Here is a 20,000-nt window from a genome sequence, read left to right as displayed (position 1 = left end):
CCCGATCTAATCGATCTCCCTGATGGTACTCACCTGTCAGTATTCACGGAGGGTAGAAAGCCAAGATGCCGCAAATGTGGATCTGTAAATCACTTAAAGGCTTTCTGCCCTGAAACAAGGAAAAATAAAGTCCCACTGCTGCCAACATTACAAATACCACAAGTGCAAAATCATAAACAAGTGATCAGGACTCCTGGTCCTATTCTCACACCCAGTCCCAAACCGAGATAAAGGAGTCTACCCCTAGTTGGCAGGGAAAAGCAAATTTCTCCTGAATACTCTTCCTCTCAAGCCAATATCAACTGGAATGACATGGAGAAGGAAGAGCTGAACGATCAATGGATCTCAGTGACAGTCTGGTGGCTGTGGCGAAAGAAGTTATCTGGTGGACGAGGTTTAAAGGAATGAGACAGAAACATTCCTCTTTGGTAAAGCCCTCATCGACTTTTTCAAGTTTCATTTGAAAAAGAAAGTGAGGGTTGAGAGAGAGGTGCTGTTCTCGAATGATGTTATGAAAAGGTGGGTGAAAGTTGCGAAAATGGCAAGAGTGGATGGTGGCACTCTCAGTGTACATCTGTAACTCGGAAGAAAGAAGTTGGAGAGGGCTCTCGTCCTTGACATTCAGAGTGACTTCGACGATGGTGTCCTTTGATTATCCCTAGAGGTCCTCCAGTATCACGGGGATCCCATCGCGATCACTTCCCCCCTCTTTTTGTTGTATCATGTACTATGTATACTTCCCTTCTTCTAATGTATACTGTGTTTACATTTTATTTTATCATTCCATTATACCTAAATCCCAACACGTTATGTCTGTCTTTGTATTGTCCCCCTCATCCTTCGCTCTGGTGGCAAATAAAAGAAATTCTTCTTCTTCTTCTTCTTCTTCTTCTTCTTCTTCTTCTTCTTCTTCTTCTTCTTCTTCTTCTTCCTCTTCTTCTTCTTCTTCTTCTTCTTCTTCTTCTTCTTCTTCTTCTTCTTCTTCTTCTTCTTCTTCTTCTTCTTCTCCTTCTTCTTCTTCTTCTTATTATTATTATTATCATTAATCATTTCATCTGCATTTACACCCATATCTTTCGCGGCATATTGCAGCAGGTCTTCATCACTATTTATCAAATACTCGCCAAGTGTTCTACTTTCGCTCCTTCATACAATGGTCTATACTAATTAGTCCTCTGTCACCATAGTTTCTTTTCATATACTGTCTGTTTACGTGTGCTTTAGGGTGTAGCACCCCATGTAGCGTCATCAACTTTCTCGTCCTTCTATCCAGTGTTGATATTTCCTCCTTAGTCCATTTGAGGATGGACGCACTATATCTGACCACCACAACTGCCCAGATATTCATTGTGGTAATCAAATTTTTGGCATTCAGGTTGGATTTCAACACCGTCTTCACCCTTTTTTGATACGCCTCGCTGACCTTCACTTTCATTTCTCTGTGTAGAATGTCATCCAGCTCCAAAATCACTAAATATCTATACCCTATTATTATTATTATTATTATTATTATTATTATTATTATTATTATTATTATTATTATTATTATTATCATCATCATCATCATCATCATCATCATCATCATCATCATCATCATCATCATCATCACTGTCATATTCACCATCATCATTATTCGACATGTGATAGTTTCAGGCGAATCTCTTCGACATCATGTGTATTATGTGTTGTGTGTGTATTGGGTGTCCGAAATACATATAGAGTATGTTTATTTTATCGGATATTTACTATCATTCACTACTACTACTACTACTACTACTACTACTACTCTGAAAATCAGCGATAAGTGGAAGCTAGCTGACGGAAGTGTGTATTCCCAAAGAACAGATCTCTTGCATCATCAATCAATTCAAACCCGTATCAATTCTTCATGATGCGGTTGGGGGCAATCTCTGGCATAGCAAGAAAGATAAGTAAATACTTTACTCGTCATATGTATCTGGATACCCCAGTTCATAAAGAAAGCATCCAGGAAAAAACTTGATGCATAGAGCATGGCTCGATAATTTGGCGAGCGGTTTAAAGGGCTAGAACGGAGAAAGTATATAGTATTACTCGATCAGGCAAATGCCTATAAATCTGTCTTACACGAGATGACCCCACTGGCTCTTGAAATATATCATACCATAAAAGAACGCGCAGGAAATTTCAAAAAAAGTACTTTTACGGCTTCTCAGTGTAATCTGGTTAAAATATTTCGCGACAGACTGGATCGATCTGGAAGCTGGAATAGTACTTGCCAGTGCCACTTCGCCAATATTTTGTCGTGCTAGCAATAGAAGTCAGCTTTATAACAATGGTGAATGGTACGCGTCTAGCAGAATTTAGAAATGAATACCGAGTTCTTCCTCTAAGAGTCTTTAGGATGACACTACAGTACTTCCCACATATGAGGTGAAACATGCAGAATAATGAGGCAGTTAGATGAGTTAGGTACCTCATCTAGAATGAGCTTCAATCCAAATACGTCTCGGAGCCTTTCACAACGGAAGCTGATAGGTCTTGTTCACTGTAGCGAAGGGACTCATTTCGACGGTGGTAGAACTAGAGGAGAGCTTTGTAGCGTGGTGCGAGGTCTCTTGAATGATACAAAACAGGGTAGGGAAAATGAAACCAAGCAAATTGCAGCAGAGATTTAGCGGTTAATGGATTCATGTGGCCCCTCTAGTAACTACAAAATTTGTTGTCTACAGTTCATGCTGATATCAAAGCCTCTCTTGCTTTTGCTGATATACATTAGCAGTAACTCAGTGGAAATATGGAGGCGTAGATTCAGAAACACAGAAGGATATTGGCTTGGTGTCTCACCTGACGTCACTGATGTAGCTCATCTGTAAAGGAGTACAAAATTGGAAAAGTAAAGTTGTTTTGTATACTTGAGGAGTCAGGAGACAAGATTATGAGACCAATCCAAACAAATCAAGTTCAGAATGCAGGAAGTAGGAAGTTCAAGACGCGGTGGGTGTAGAAAAGGAGAGCCTCATAATTACAGAGGATACATACAAACCAATAGGCAGAAACTTGGCTTAATAGAGTGGCGATCAAACATAAAAAGGAAAAATGCAGAGATATGGTAATACAGGAAGTGAAGAAGGAAATGCTAAGAAAATCCATAAGGCAGTCCAACAGGATCAAGAGGGACAATGGTTGACGTGGGAGAAAGCACTCCAGAAAATGCTCCTTTGGAACGATACATGGCATAAGGCTTTCATAGGATCTGATCCGTGTTTAGGTCAGTATTTGATCCGCTCTAAAATAAAAATCCAATGAGACAAGGAAATCTGCCTGACTTGTCTAGGCAAACGAACTGTAGAACATGGCCTGAGCTTATTGAAAGTGGTACAAACCCCAGTAATGTACGTATAGAGACACAATCAAAGGCTTAAAGAGATTTACATATTTTTGTAGCGAGAAGGAAGACTACAACACCAGACACTCACCGGTGTTCTATACGAAGTGGAAAGAATTTATGGCCTGACGCAGCTGTGTCAATCGAATGATACAAGCAGAGTCTACTGGGCGGAGCGGATGACTGAGAGTGTACAGCAAGCGTTACAATTTGGAAATCATCCAGAAATCATTAAATGATAAGAAATTGGATGATGTACGCCACTCATTTGTATCGAGGCAAATTATTCTGATTGAATTCATTGCATCGTGTGAAAACAAAATGTAAGATTCTACAGTTACAAAACATGTTAGACATCAACATGAAGGTATCTCGCTTCCCATCCAAAATCCTCATTAAGGTAAGGAGAGGCGAGGTAGCAGAACTGTTACTACGCTGGACAAAATGTTTAGCGGCATTTCGTCCGTATATTTCTTGAGTTCAGATTCCGTGAAGTCGATTTTGCCTTTCATCCTTTTCAGGGACGAGAGAATAAACGCCAGTTGAGCAGTAGAATCTATGCAAACGAATCCCATTTCCCACGAATTTGCTGGCCTTTTGCCAAAATTTGACACCATTATTATTTCTTTATATCAGAGGTGTCGTTGGAACTCCTAGAGTCTTACATGCGTAGTGGACCTGCTACATGTAGCCTACGGTACCATGCTATCCGTTCTCTTCAGCTATATCATACTTTCCTGATTATTCTGGCCCTGCCAAGGTGGCAAACTTTTTGTAATAGTTTTACTGGACACTCTATTCCAATTTTCTTTATATTCCTCTTGACGCCTTCTGATACTGTCTCCAAGGACCCAACAATAATTGTCAGTCTTCACCTTCATTTTCCATTGCCAGGCTATTTGGTATGTAAAAGGGTTGTATTTATCTATCTATCTTTTCGCCTTCCTTCTTGACTCTTCGTGGCTTAAAAGGGCATGAGACACCAACTACAGAGCACATGTGATGCACCTTGTCAACCACCACTAGGTCCGGTCTGTTATGCTCTAGCACTTGATCTGTTTCAATTGGGAAATCCCAGAGGATTTCGCTAGTCTCCGACTCCGCCACTCTCAGCGGTTTGTGCTCATACCACGTCTTGCCTCTCTCAAGCACTCACTTTTCGCACAGTTTCCACTGTAGCACTTTTGTTACCTGATCTTCTCGCCACAACTTGTAGTGGTTTTGAGTAAATCTAAGGTATTCGTTTGCGATATGGCCAATTGTTTCATCTATTCTATTGCAGATGTGGCACAGCGGAGGCACTTGCACATTCTAAATGTTGACCCTATTATTATTATTATTATTATTATTATTATTATTATTATTATTGTTGTTGTTGTTGTTGTTGTTGTTGTTGTTGTTGATTTTGATATTGGTTGTGGTTCTTGAGTTTGCGATTTTATTTGGTTGCTTCATTCTCATGTTACAATTTCTGTCACAATTTCCCTTATTATATTTCCTTTATTTTCATGTGGTCCATCTTACAAGTTTCCTCTTTCTTCAGCCCACTCCTTATATGCATCATTCCTTCACATACATCTTCAACTTATTATCGTCTACCACTCCCGTAACCTAGCCCGTAACCTAGCGGTTCGGCAACAGAAACTGATAAAATGAGTTCCAGGCTTATAAAAATTACTGGAGTTTATTTGTTCCACTAAAAACTCTTCAAGGCGGTGCCTTAGCATGGCTGCAAACGAATGACTAAGACTGGTAAAATGTAACAGACACATACATACGTACACACACACACACACACCACACACACACACACACACACACACACACACACTCACGCACACGCACACACACACAGACAGGTGCTCGTGCACGCTCATGTATGCATTATATCGCAGGGATTTAGAAATTCGAGGCTTATGTTCATATGAGCATGTGTAGATATGCAACTATATGCATGAGAATACATACATAAAACAAAACATAACAATCTGCACGTATACATGTACACAAAAATACCCTGTTGCAGATCAGAGATTGCATAGCACGGCTAACACTTGTTTGTCCGAATCAGATTTTTCAGACCCCATAAGCCTGCAACAGATATAGGCACCCGTCTTTATAAATATTCGCTTGCTACCCCCCAGGTACATGCATGCCTACATACATGCATGCATGCATGCATACATACATACATACATACTTGCATATATATATTAATATATGTGCATATATACATATGTATATGGTGGTTGTCTACTCCTTAAACAGAGTTTGACTACTTCCTGCACCTACACCTTAGCCCTTTCATGGCGTCTGATGTGGCTTTTTAAACCAGACAGTGTTTTGAAAAAACACCCACACAGATTGCACCTCTGATTTGCACTACCAATACCTGCAAGTAAGTTCTGCTGATTATGGATCCTAACATGTCTTTTAAGACTCCCATTGGATTTGCAAACCCTCTGGCACACACCACATTCAAACGTGTGCACAGACATATAATCAGAATAGCTGGATGAGGTTTGTTTTCCATCGGTTCGCAGGTGAGATTTGAGGCCAGCCAAGGACAGACATGGTCTGTCACAGACTGTGCACACGAAAAGGTCCTTGTCATTCACCTTCTCAGTCTTTACATTTTTCCTTAAATATCTCTTGAGCCCTGCTTGCATCATTCTGGACTCTTCAAATGCTTTCACTCCACTCCACACCCTTGTTCGCCATCCAACTCGATCTGAAGCGAGGGCTTCTATATCTTTTGGAGCCATTCAAATTGACTTCATAGCAGTCCTTATGCCATCCTTAAACCTTTTTTTTAGGTTTATGCCGATAACGTTTCCCCTCTGCAAGCTCACCATAAAACAGCTGTTTCGGCATGCGTTCATCTGCCATTCGAACATATGTATGTATATATATATATATATATATATATATATATATATATATATATATAGACGGTTTAGATATAGATTCAAGGCTTGAATATGGTACTTATGCGAAGGCACCCGAATTTCACATCCCAAAAGGATGGGTGATTAAAATCAAATAATAAGCAACACGGATTTCAAAAGTGATTGCAGTACGCACGTTTCATGCTACTTCAATTTATTTAAGTAATGTGAGCATTACCTTAAATGCAATATGAAGAGCAATCTTCAGCTGCACGAAAAAATGTAGAAAAAAAGACATATTACAAATGTGGCAACATATTAAAACCAAGTGGGAGAGAGCAGAGGAAGAATATATAAGTCCATCTTGACATAGCAGGGTCTATCAGGCTAGTCTTTTTTTCTACATTTTTTCGTGCAGCTGAAGATTGCTCTTCATATTGCATTTAAGGTAATGCTCACATTACTTAAATAAATTGAAGTAGCATGAAACGTGCGTACTGCAATCACTTTTGAAATCCGTGTTGCTTATTATTTGATATATATATATATATATATATATATATATATATATATATATATATATATATATATATATATATATATATATATATATATATATATATATATATGTATATATTATATATATATGTATATATTATATATATATATATGTATATATATATATACACATATATATATGTATATATGTGTATATATATATATATATTTGTGTGTGCGTATTTATGTATATACATATATATATATATATATCACTGGCACTCAGTCAGATACGACTTTACGACGACAGTTGATTCGATCAACGGCGAAGCCTGGACAGGCGTTCACTGGGAGGTTTGGCATGACACAGAATGCGACATGCTAGTCCTTTGAAATAGAAGCGCTACTCATGGTAGCAGAACAACAGGAAATAAAGTGTCTCGATCAAGTATACAACGCACGACTGGGAATCGAACTCACACACACAAACGCAAATACACTACACATGTAAACATGCATTTATGCACGTATTTGCATATATATATATATATATATATTTTTTTTTATATATATGTAGATGTGTATACACACACGCATACATATATGCATGCATACATACAAGCATGCATGCATACATACATACATACATACATGCATACATACATACATGCATGCATACATGCGTGCGTGTACATGTTCATAGTTTAGAAATGGGTATTTTGCACGAATATTAAACATTTTATAAATATTCGCACTGAAATATTCTCTTAAGCAAGGAAATAAAATTACGCATATATTATTTTCTGGAAAATATATATAACAGCCATAAATATTAATTTCACAGGTTACTTCTGAACTCTTATGAATATCTGTAAGCTGATAAAACTGATTACAAGAGTATAAATAAATAAATAAATAAATATAGATCAACGGTGAATTGCATTGTATAGGTTGTTATAATAGCTAACACTAATTCCAGAGAATAGTGGCTCCTTTACCTTTTCTCCAATGAAGCTGGCGAACCAAAAAAATATTCGACGATGCTTAGTTATGATGAACCCCGTCGTGTCACACACAGAGCTCGTTTAATATCTGTGTGATCATTTCAAACGGCTCTAAACACCAGTCTATTTTTGATGCTGAGTATTCTGCTCGAAATCTCAAATGTAAAAGAAATATAATTTGTTTTATTAAATATTGGCAATGTAATGGCTTCCTCATTTTATGTAAAATTCAATTCGCCATTTCTTCTCACATATTTTCTCTAAAAGGAAAATGTAATTACAGACACACACACAGAGGCAGACACACACAAGGGCACAAAGACATACACACATATACACACACAAACATACACACACACATACATACACTCACACACATACATTTTAGAAAAGTATTAATAGACATTCACAAGATGCAGTTATACTGAATTATAGTTCTTTTCCGCGCTCTTTCTATTTTTGTATAATATAATCATTCATACAATTGCGTAAGTATATGTGTGTGTGTATGTTGGTATATATATATATATATGCACATGTGCGCACATAAATTTACATAGGTGCATAACTTTTTCTTTCTCTGTGTGTATAGTGTGCGAGAGGTATTTAAGTACATATGTGGTAATTTAATTAAACAATTCAAATCTAGCAAAAACGAAATGTATTTTAATAAAAATTTGTGCACATTTCTTCGATAAGCTTTCTCATAACATTAATCTATGAATCTGCCTTCCTCCACGATGATTGCTTCAATGAGGGAACAGGATCGTTGCATTAAAAAGTCCTTATTCATTTCGACTACCTGGATGATGACTGTTTTCTGTGAATTTATAGTATTGCGAGAATGTCGATTAGCCACTCAGTAACGCTCCAAATGTATTAAGTCCTTGGGGTTTTAATCTGGCGAGTTTGAGGTCACACAGTTAGTGTTACTTGATTTCGAAAATTGTTAGACTTCTGTTCTTCGCCTCCGTGAGCTTCGCTTCCGTGAGCTTCGCTTCCGTGAGCTTCGCTTCCGTGAGCTTCGCTTCCGTGAGCTTCGCTTTCGTGAGCTTCGCTTCCGTGAGCTTCGCTTTCGTGAGCTTCTTCAGCGCCTCGGTCTATTCAGCATCATTAAATCTTACACTCGGTGGAAAAATGTGAGGAGGCATGACATAACCTTGGTTACTAACCACTTGTAAAACCATTACAACTGCTGGAAACCTAGTATGCAACAATCTGGAGCAACAGAAAGGTCTTCATGTAACCTCTGTCACTTTTCCTGTTAAACTTTCTAATCTTAGTTAAAGCATTTTCGTGTATGCCATATTTGTGAAGTTTTATCTCGTGTTAAGTTAAACCTAGGAGGGATTAAACGGCTATTCTCTGTCTTTGCATACATAAATTAGGTACTTCTCAGTATGTACGACTTCTACAGAATGTCCAAGTACTACTAAGTTCTGATAATCCACTCCGATAATCCACTCCGATACCTGGAGTTCTATGCGAAAGCTCTCATTAATTTTTGGGGATCGTCATCGATAACGTTCGGATCCGAAGGCTGATTGGCAGTGTCCATATAATGTTCGAACACCTGGAAATTTTTTTCTCTTTGATATAGTTAAAACATTCTCACCAGAGCCATCTAATCCCATCCGTACTTTGTGTACAAAAGATCTTGCAATATTCAGGAAGTTGGCAATTTCTAAATTGCTGTGTTCCGCACTTTTGGCATTAATTACTGCATATCTTTACTTTTTTGTGTTAACATTTTATCTGCCATGGCGGTCATGGAAAATTGAAAAAAAAAAATTTAAGTGGTATAAAGAGAGTAATATACTGACAAGTTTGTGTCTTCCTATGTGTGTATGTATTCGTGTTACTGTGCATGCATGTGTGTGTGTGAATGTTGCGTTTCATGATAACAGGAATCTTTGTCCTAATATATCTGGATAGTATATTTATTAGGTTTATTTTGTGAAGTCTGAGTATCTTTAGTCTAGCGAAAGGTTGCATCTACACCAATAGATAACTCTTAACTCTCATGATCAATCAGCTCATATGTTAGATATATGTTGTACAAAGTCAAAGATGTGTATTGTATCATTTATTAAGATATTTTGGCTGAGATAATGTTCTTTGGGGAAATAATGTTCGGGAGAAAATTATTTTATGAAAATCTTATTTAGAAGCATATGTTACAATTGAATACAGTTAGAATTGTCTAAAGAGACAAACGTACTTATCTTCTTCCACTCAAAAGATTTGGTCATCAGCAACATCAGTCCTTGGAACTGCTCTCCAAGTGGCACTACCAGATGACAATTAGTATTATTGATGCTAATCCAAACATCTTATATTGGTTTCTTTCTAATTCATTTCAATTCTTTGGAAATTTGTAGATGGGCGAATCAATCAAGTAAACAGTTTGTCTTATTTTAATAACGTTGCATTTTGTCGATGGGCAAGATATAGATATTCACCACGTGAACTCCACAAAACACATTAGTAATAACAACAGCAACATCATCAACAACAGTGATAGAAAAGAGATTAAAGAATCAGCTCCATTATCAGGTCGAGCATGCTCGGGCATTTTTAACATACACATACCATCCATCTCGGTCCTGCGTTAGTTGAGGGAGTTCTTGGGGGAGACATCCATTGTCTATGGTAAGTTGATCTACATACGTTTAGTTCGGACGGCCATGCTTTGGCATCCATAACAGTAGGTCGATGCAAGTCTTGTTTAACTCACTAGTAATGTCCTGCAAAACACAAGCGACTTCCCCTTATAATGGGGGAAACAGGCAGGCGATCTCCATACACCTGTTTTTGAGAGGGACGAGTTCTCCAACGTATCTTTAAGAATATCTTAACGAATAGATAGCTTTCATTGTTCCTTAGCAACGACTGAAAGTAGACATGTAACGAAAAGTATACCAACCATTAACATCCAGTCTTTTTACAAATTGTTCAACACTATATTATCGAACGGGCCATTCTTTGTTTATAGCAGTGTAATTTAGGCTGAAGGAGACTTGGTTGCTATTTCTAACAAGTTGATGCTCCTTCAATTCACGCCCATAACATACGACTGCATAATTTAATAACGCCATCTTTTGAAATATTTTTCTTCTCTTTTATTTTTTCTTCTTTCTCTAAAACCTCATTGAAGACAAGGCAATATAATTATAAGTCTTTCACCACTCGTTTATTTACGTTTGAAAAAATAAAATATATTTCTATATAAATAAAGTTATCTACTTCTTTAAAAAAAAAACTTTATTTTGTAAATATCAGAAAACGAAATAATAAAATCAACCATTAAAAAAGTCAACAGGAACATTCAGAAAATTACACACACACACACACACACACACGTGCTAAAAAGTAAGCTACAGTATCATTACTATCATCATCGCCATAACAAGACTAACAAAAAACAGTGTAACCATAGCCTAAAATATAGTTAGTACAGAGTAAGTTGAGTAATAGGAATGTGATTAGGACGAGTGACGTCTGTATTGGTGTTTATTTTGATCATTAGGTCCACAGAAATATCGAAGACGAGAAGAACGAATATAAATGGCTTATATGTCTAAAATATATAAATTTACTCAAATCTAATTACATAACATCAACATTTAGTAATTTCTGTCAAGACTTCGCTTTTTTCTTCTATTTTTCCTGGTATTCGTGCGTGTTTGCATGCGTCTGAGTTTAAACACACACACACACACACACACACACACACACACACACACACACACACACACACACACACACACAGAGGCATGCACACGTAAAGGTATATTAGCATATATAAGCATACTTATTGGCATAGGCGTATATGTTAGCATGTCAAATAATACACACAGGCATGCACACACATACACAGAAACACAGCCATATACATACACGTACAGGCATAAAGACACACATATACAAACATACATGCATATGTGTGTATGTGTGTCTGTACATTAAAACTATGGCGTGTGGTGGGCGACAAACAGACAGACTGAATGAAAATATGCCATCATAGAAACCTGTAGTAGGGATGGAGTGAATCATTAGCTGCGCCTGATTAAACCAATTCCTGTTGAATGCCTTCGTTACTGGTAATTTTCAGATTTCTGCACCTAAATGCATGATGTATGTTTGCATGTATATATATATATATATATATATATATATATATATATATATATATATATATATCCCTTGTTACTCGTCCTTCGCCTCTCACCGTTACTACTACTATCTCTCTCTCTCTCTCTCTCTCTCTCTACCTCTTGTTGCTCACTTTTATTCTAATTCCTCCCCTCCTTTTCCCTCTGCTACTCTTTCTCTTCACACAGCCTTGGTTACGTGTGTCTGGCTGCTATTTCTTTTCGTTCTTGAAATCACCAAGCTCGCACGTACTTCTTTGCCCTTCCTGTACGTGCTTCACAGCGTTCAAGACATACACACTTCACGTCTGTCTGTACAGCTTTTTTGTTTGTTTATTTCACCGTTTCGTTTTCTTGTCTTGTTTTCCGTCCGCCACTACCCTCCACGAAAACAATTTGTGTTCGTGGGAAGAACCATTTTAATGATGCGTACTGCCTGATTTCTTCGAAACGCCGGAGTTTTAATGGTGACAGCTGATGAAGGGGATGTTTCTATGTGGCCTGCTTGTTTGTTGCACCTTGTTTACCATTTTGTCCTTGTTCTTTTGCCACGTCATGTACCCAGTTATGTATCTATATGTACATGTGGATGAACGTATATACATACATGTACATATATATGCATATACTCATATATTGTTTATATATATATATATATATATATATATATATATATACATACATACATACATATATATATATATATATATATATATATATATATATATATATATATATATATATATATATATATATATATATATATATATATATATATATATATATGTATATATATTGTCATAAGAATCTCCAGAGAACGTGAAATGTTTTTTTGTATTTGAGAAGTGGGTTTAGAAGCGCTGTAAAAATAACATGTAAATATTAGGTTGAAAAACCCTTCGATATTTTCTATCTAAAGGTGGTTCTAACCCAATATTTACATGGTGTAATTTATAAAACCATGTACACAGGGTGCAGGATCTTACCAAAGAAATAAATACGAATTTTGGCTGCGAAGAATGTGCTAAACCAAACTTTTCATGTTAATAGTATCAGATCAAACCCGGACATATAAATACTTAGGAATCAATAAACTAGATACGGTACGACACGCACATATGAAAGAGAAGATAAAGGCGGAATCCTACATACGAGTTTGATTAATACTTAAAACAGAGCTCAAGATAATAGTTATCAACCTCTTGCTGTTCCAGTTGTAAGTTACAGTAGCAATATTCTTAATTGGACACTAAATGAACCAACCAAACTACACCGGAAAAGAAGTAATATTATGACAGAATTTAGAATACCCACAACGGAAATCTGATATAGAAAGGTTACATATACAACGAATTGAAGGTTTAGAAACCTTATTCAGCTTGAAAACTACTATAAAATATCCATCGTAGGATTACAAAAACATTTAATTCACTGTATTGAAAGTGCTGTTAGGTTAGAGCTTGTGGTGCCTTGCAGTGCTATTTACTGTATCTTATATACATTCGCAAGTCCTAGCGTTTTGGTTATATATTTCTCTGAATGCTGTTTAGTCATAGCTAATGCACTTATTATAGGGACTCCACAAAACACGAGCAAATAAAAAAAAAATCTGTCTTCTTACTTCATAGAAAGGACTCATAATGCTTAAAAACTATGCAGGAAAAGAAAAAGTAACAAAAGCTGTGAAGCAACAAAAATCAAACCTGAATCTGGAACTACAAAATAGCATGATAAAAAAATGACCAGAAAAGCCCTAGATGCTAAATCCTGCAATAAGCTAAACAAAGAAAAAATGGTTGAAAAGCTCAGGTCTCAAATCAGAAACTGAGGGGTTTTTAATTATGGCAAATATCAAAGCTACCTCACCAGAAACGACCAAAGATACAACATATATCTACAGAATATGTAGTGATGGGGAAGAAATAATAAATCACATTGTTTCTTGCTCCCAGGTCCTGCTTAAGAAGTAATATACCCACAGACATAAGAGTTGGGACCTATACACACCTATTACAGTTCTATATTTAAGAGATGAGGAATTATGTACGTTACTTACATTTGACGGATATTTGTCCTCATCTTGCTTGTTCACACAGCGTCGATGTTGTTGTTGTTATTATTGTTATTATTATTATTATTATCATTATTATTATTCAGGTCACTACCTGGAATCGAACTCGGAATCTTGGAGTTAGTAGCCCGCGTTCTTAACCACTACGCTTTATGCCCGTAGGCAGTTATGGAGTGAATTTTAGGGCTTATAAATCTAATATTTTCCTATCCTTCCTTAATAACAGTTCCCATATGATACTCATATCTACACTCGGTCTGCTTGGGAGGTTAATGTGTCCTAGCATATGTGCTGCTTCTTTTAGTTTTCGTATTTTCCACTGGTGTTCTCTGTCTATTATTTTAACTTTATCCCACAGGGGGAGGTGGCCTCCATTTTTCCATACATGATCAACTATACCCGATTTATCAATATCTCCTCGTGTCACAGCTTTGCGATTTTCCTCTACCCTTATTTTGAGGGGGCGACATGTTATACAAAGGTTGTATCAGACGAAACGTTGTGTTAACAACAAACAAGATGAGGACGAATATCCGTCATATGTAAATGATGTACTGGAAGACATGTTAACACTATGAAATAACAACAGAAACATGATGTATAGGCACAACTCAGAAAAAGTCTCAGAAAATGACAAAGCAATCACACTCTAGAATATGCCACCCAGATAGACAAATAACAGCTAATAAACCGGGTATAGTTGTCAGATCATCAAGGAAAAATGTCTTCTAAACAATGTATCAATCCCAACAGAAGGTAATGTATCTCTAAAAGAAATAGAGAAACTTTCCAAATGCAAAGATCTTGAAATAGAAATAAACCGAATGTGGAGTCCCTATAATAAGTGCATTAGCTATGACTAAAAAGCATTCAGACAAACATATAACCAAAACGCCAGGACTTGCGAATGTATATAAGATACAGGAAATAGCACTGCAAGGCACCACAAGCTCTAACCTAACAGCACTTTCAATACAGTGAAAATATCAGCACCAAAACAGACCACAGCACATATCCAAAGCACACAAAGCTGCGCCCGGTAGTGCAGTGAATGCACGTCATTAAAATGAGACTATTGAATAATAATGATAATGATAATAATAATAATAATAATAATAATAATAACTCGAATGTGGAATCTAAAAACAGAAACAATTCCTATCATAGTAGGTGCCTTAGGTATAATAAAAAAATATTCAGACAAATACATAACAAAAACACCAGGACTTACAAATATATATAACATACAGAAAATTGCACTACTGGGTACTGCACACATTCTACGCAAAACACTTTCAATACAGTAAACATAAGAGCACCACAGCAAACCACAGCACATACCCAAGGCGCACAGAGCTGCGCTCGGTAGTGAAGTGAAAGCACGTTATAAAAATAAAACTACTGAATAATAATAATAATAATAATAATAATAATAATAATAATAATAATAATAATAATAATAATAATAATATTCACACCCTTTCTATACTTGTATACGTCTATACATGTAAATGACGTTTCCTTATTTGTGTATTTGTAGGTTATACTGGGGAATACTGTGAAGAGAAAATAACTGATGCATGCTGGGCATTAAATTGTCCAATGAATTCAAGCTGTATTGAGACGACCAATGGAAATTACACATGTCTCTGCTCAAACGGATACACGGGAACCCATTGTGATAATTTATATAGTGGCTGCCACAACAACCCCTGCAAGAACGGCATTTGCCAAGAAAATGGGGAAAACAGTTACAACTGCTACTGCATTCCAGGTATAGTAGTTTACACCCACCCAATCACACACATACACGCACACGTGCGAGCTCACACACGCATGCACACACACACAAACGCACACACAAACGCACACACAAACGCGCGCACACACACACATATATAGTTCAGATTTACGAAAAACAAAAGACGACTGCAGGCGAAGGAACAGCAAGCAGATGTAGTAGTTTAACGCTCGAGAAGAAGGGAAAAGTTTCTCCACTTTTCAAACATACGCTCTTTCATAGAAAGGATTAAAATGGAAAAAAAGAACAAAAAAAAGACGAAGAGACAAAAAAATGGGTAGGGTTTAACGGTTCAACCCTGTGTGAGAGTATGTGTGTGTGCATTTGGGTTTTTTTCGTGTGTGTATGTTTGTCGGTGTGCGTGTATATATATATATATACATGCATATATATATATATATATATATATATATATATATATATATATATATATATATATATATATATAAGAATTTAAGGATTGGAGAAAACGCATGTTATAATTGCATACTTTATTCCTACATATGTTTCAAAGGATTACAACCTGTGTGATCCATATGGATCTTTGATCACACAGGTTGTAATCCTTTGAAACATATGCAGGAATAAAGTATGCAATTATAACATGCGTTTTCTCCAATCCTTAAATTCTTAAATATACTCAAATACCCAAAATTTCAAGGGGTTCCTGCCTTAAAAACAGGAGCTAACCACAGTTATTTTGTGTTCTTTGCTACATTGGTTTCTATTAACCCATTTATTCTATCAGAAGAATTTTTATTCATTAAGATAGAAGAAATACACATAATTATATATATATATATATATATATATATATATATATATATATATATATATATATATATATATATATATATATATGTATATATATATATATATATATATAATAATTTTCCCAGAGGATGTCTCTTTTGAATATGAAAATTTGAAAGTTTAAAAACCTTATGATATATATATATATATATATATATATATATATATATATATATATATATAAATTTGACAGTTTGCGTACGAGGGACAGAAAACACAGTATCCCATCAAAAATATGGTATTTTAAAAAAATCAAGAAGATATCAACTAGGTTATGGCTGGGAGATAACTCCTCTACTCACTGAAGCCACGATCAGCTTCTACTATGGAATGAGAATGGCCCCGGGATCTAGGCGCATGCTTTTCTCGCTGTGTTTCTGTGGAAGTTTTCTAACACTTCCTTGATCTTGGTCACCAGATCAGCCTTAGCGTTGCATTCAGAGTTCCCCACGGATGAGATTACAACAGGAGGAATTAAAATGCCAGGGATTGGAGCAGGATGTGAAGTCGTAGAGACACAACAGTAACCACTTCTGACTCTTGCTGGAGAAGCTAAATCCTGCTCTATACATACACCCTTCCAGCAGTAATCCATTCCAACCCGGGTTTGGCCAGTTTACAGCAGCTTCACGTAACCGTGTTTATTGAGCATAAGACCCTGTTCAAAGATGTGACTATGCATCCGGCATGCAGATGTAGCCACACCGACGGCCGTGTCACGTCTTTCTGGTCACGGCTTCGTACTTTCCTTTGCAACTGTCCATGTAAGATCTTACAGCGTCTATTATGTTCCCAGAGTATAAAACAGCAGTGATGGTGTCGCTATATTGATAACCAATGCGAATAATCATGATACATGTTTTCAGTATTAAGGTGGCTTCCAATTCTCAATGCCAGTTAGCTTTTTCTGAATTGAAACAAGAATACTGCAAATTTAGTCCGAACCATAAACACACACACACACACACACACACACACACATACACACTCTCTCTCTCTCTCTCTCTCTCTCTCTCTCTCTTTCTCTTTCTCTTTCTCTCTCCCTCTCTCGCTGTTTAGCCAGCTTACAGCAGTTTGACGTAAATGTATTTATCGAGTCTAAGACCCTGTTCAAAGACGTGGGGATGGATTCGGCCTGCAGACGAAGCAACATCACCGGCCCTGTCTCGGCCTGTTGGTCATGGCTTTGTAGTTCCCTTTGCAGCTGACCATGCCACGTCTTACAACCTCTACTATATTCCCAGAGCACTAAACAACAGTCATGTTGTCAGTATTTTGATAACCACATCGAATAGTAATGAGAGAGAGAAAGAGAGAAAGAAAGAGAAGGAGAGTGTTTTCAGTTCGGCCTATATATGCATGTATATAAATATGTATGTATGTATGTATGTATAATGTATGCATAGCCGAAGGAGTAGTTGTGTGGTAAAAAGCTTGCTTCCCAACCACATAGTTCTTGGTTAAATCCCACTGTGAGGTACGTTGAGTAAGTATTTTGTACCATAGCCACGGGCCAACCAAAAGCCTTGTGGGTGGATTTGGTAGGCAAAAACTAAAATAAGCCCGTCGTATATATATATATATATATATATATATATATATATATATATATATATATATATATTTAAATATATATATGTGTGTGTTCATGTCATGTCTCCCCACCATCGGTTGACAACCGTAACTGAATGGTTTGGCAAAAGAGACCGATAGAATAAGTACCAAGGTTACAAAGAATAAGTCTAGGTGTCGATTTCTTTAAATAAAGGCGGTGCTCCAGCATGGCCACAGTCAAAATGGCTGAAACAAGTAAAGGAATAAAAGAATAATGGCTATTATAGACACACACATACATATATACATATGCGGCCCGTAGACACACACATACACACACACATACACACACACATACACACTTGTATGATTGTATGTGTGTCGGGAAAAGGTTTTAGAAAGAATTATTGTTACATTTACAAAATCGGAAAAAAAGCGTATCTTGAATTACCAATAAGACAAAAACAACATCAGAAAAAGCGGATGACAAATCTTTTGGAAAGCAGTGTTTTGTATTGCGTAATCGCTTTCGCAATACGAGGACTGTTTCTCGAAAGATTAGTGTCGATCTGTTCTTTTTATAAATTTTGTTTTATGGTATTTAAACTATTTTGTTTGATATTATTTAAAAGTTTTTCATTTAGTACATACGAACTAGAAGGTGCGCGCGCACGAACGTGTGTATGTGTGTGCGTTTTCGTTTGGATTTTGATGATTACATGAGAGAGGAAAATTCGATTAACCTTAGTGTCCTTATTAAGCATAGTTAAATTTTAAAAATAATCTGATATATATCATAGTTTATATATACATACACACACACATACATGCACGCGCGCACACACACACACACACACACACACACACACACACACACACACACACACACATATATATATTTATATAGGTTAGCGGAGATACAAGTTGGTAAACCGTCTAAGGGATAAAAATATCCGTTATACTACCGGTATAATTTCCTATGCTAACCCTGGACATACATAGACAAGCATATCATGCTCATAGATTACAAGTAGTGACAAAGATAAACATGAGTTTATCAGGAATCAAATTTAAAGGAAACAGAAAATGGAGAAATATTGATCAACAACAATTGACAAACATCAATTATTGTTTTTTAATTCAATACAAATAGACAGTTTTACGTTCTGAGTTCAAATTCTGCCGAGATCGACTTTGCCTTCCATTCTGTCGGGGTCGATAAATCAAGTACTAGTTGCGTACTGTGGTCGATTTAATCGACTGGTTCCCACCCCCACAAAAGTTTGAGCCTTGTGCCTAGAGTAGAAAAAAATTCAAATAGACTGTGTCCCATCTAACAGCTGTTTCTCCTTCTAATGCTATATGGTATTGCCAAAGAAAATTCTAAAAGTAATATTCATCATATTTGCTAATACATCCGATTTGGAACATGGAGCTTCATCCGAGGGAAGAAAAATACATACATAAAAGAAAAGAAAAGGAAAGAAGGAACGTCTCGAGTGGAAGATGAAAAGCTTAATATGTTCAAATCATACCATTTTGCTTATGTGTCGCTGCGGGACGTTGACTAAATGACTAAACTTAAAATAATGATTGGTGGGTTAATTTTTTCTATGTGGGTAACAGGGTGGAAAAGGAATAAAAATAAAAAATAAAAAAATTCACAATAACAGGATAAGCCAGTAGGCTTAGACAAAGAGCATATGAGAGTGCCATAATGTTTTGAAGTAATCATAATAGTTCTTAATGATTATGTTTATAGTACTAATTAATATTTTATCATAATAAAGTGTCCATCAATTAATTTCAATTATTTATTTACTGATTTGTTGTAAAATCCAAACACCTAT

At 36.3% G+C, this 20,000-nt stretch overlaps 1 protein-coding gene across 1 annotated transcript in view; it reads left to right on the top strand.

Moving 5' to 3' along the window:
* The window catches only part of LOC106876634 (uncharacterized), an 895,860-nt gene that overhangs the window by 758,433 nt on the left and 117,427 nt on the right, over positions 1-20,000 (top strand). Inside the window, exon 6 of the mRNA XM_089337493.1 lies at positions 15,523-15,756. Coding sequence (XP_089193619.1) covers positions 15,523-15,756 — 234 coding nt within the window. The remainder of the gene's footprint in view (positions 1-15,522; positions 15,757-20,000) is intronic.

Source organism: Octopus bimaculoides, chromosome 19 (assembly GCF_046866305.1).
Source record: "Octopus bimaculoides isolate indiv1 chromosome 19, ASM4686630v1, whole genome shotgun sequence".
Taxonomy (NCBI): domain Eukaryota; kingdom Metazoa; phylum Mollusca; class Cephalopoda; order Octopoda; family Octopodidae; genus Octopus; species Octopus bimaculoides.
The sequence above is the reverse complement of the archived record's forward strand: the minus strand, read 5'-3'. Positions and strand labels throughout refer to the sequence as shown.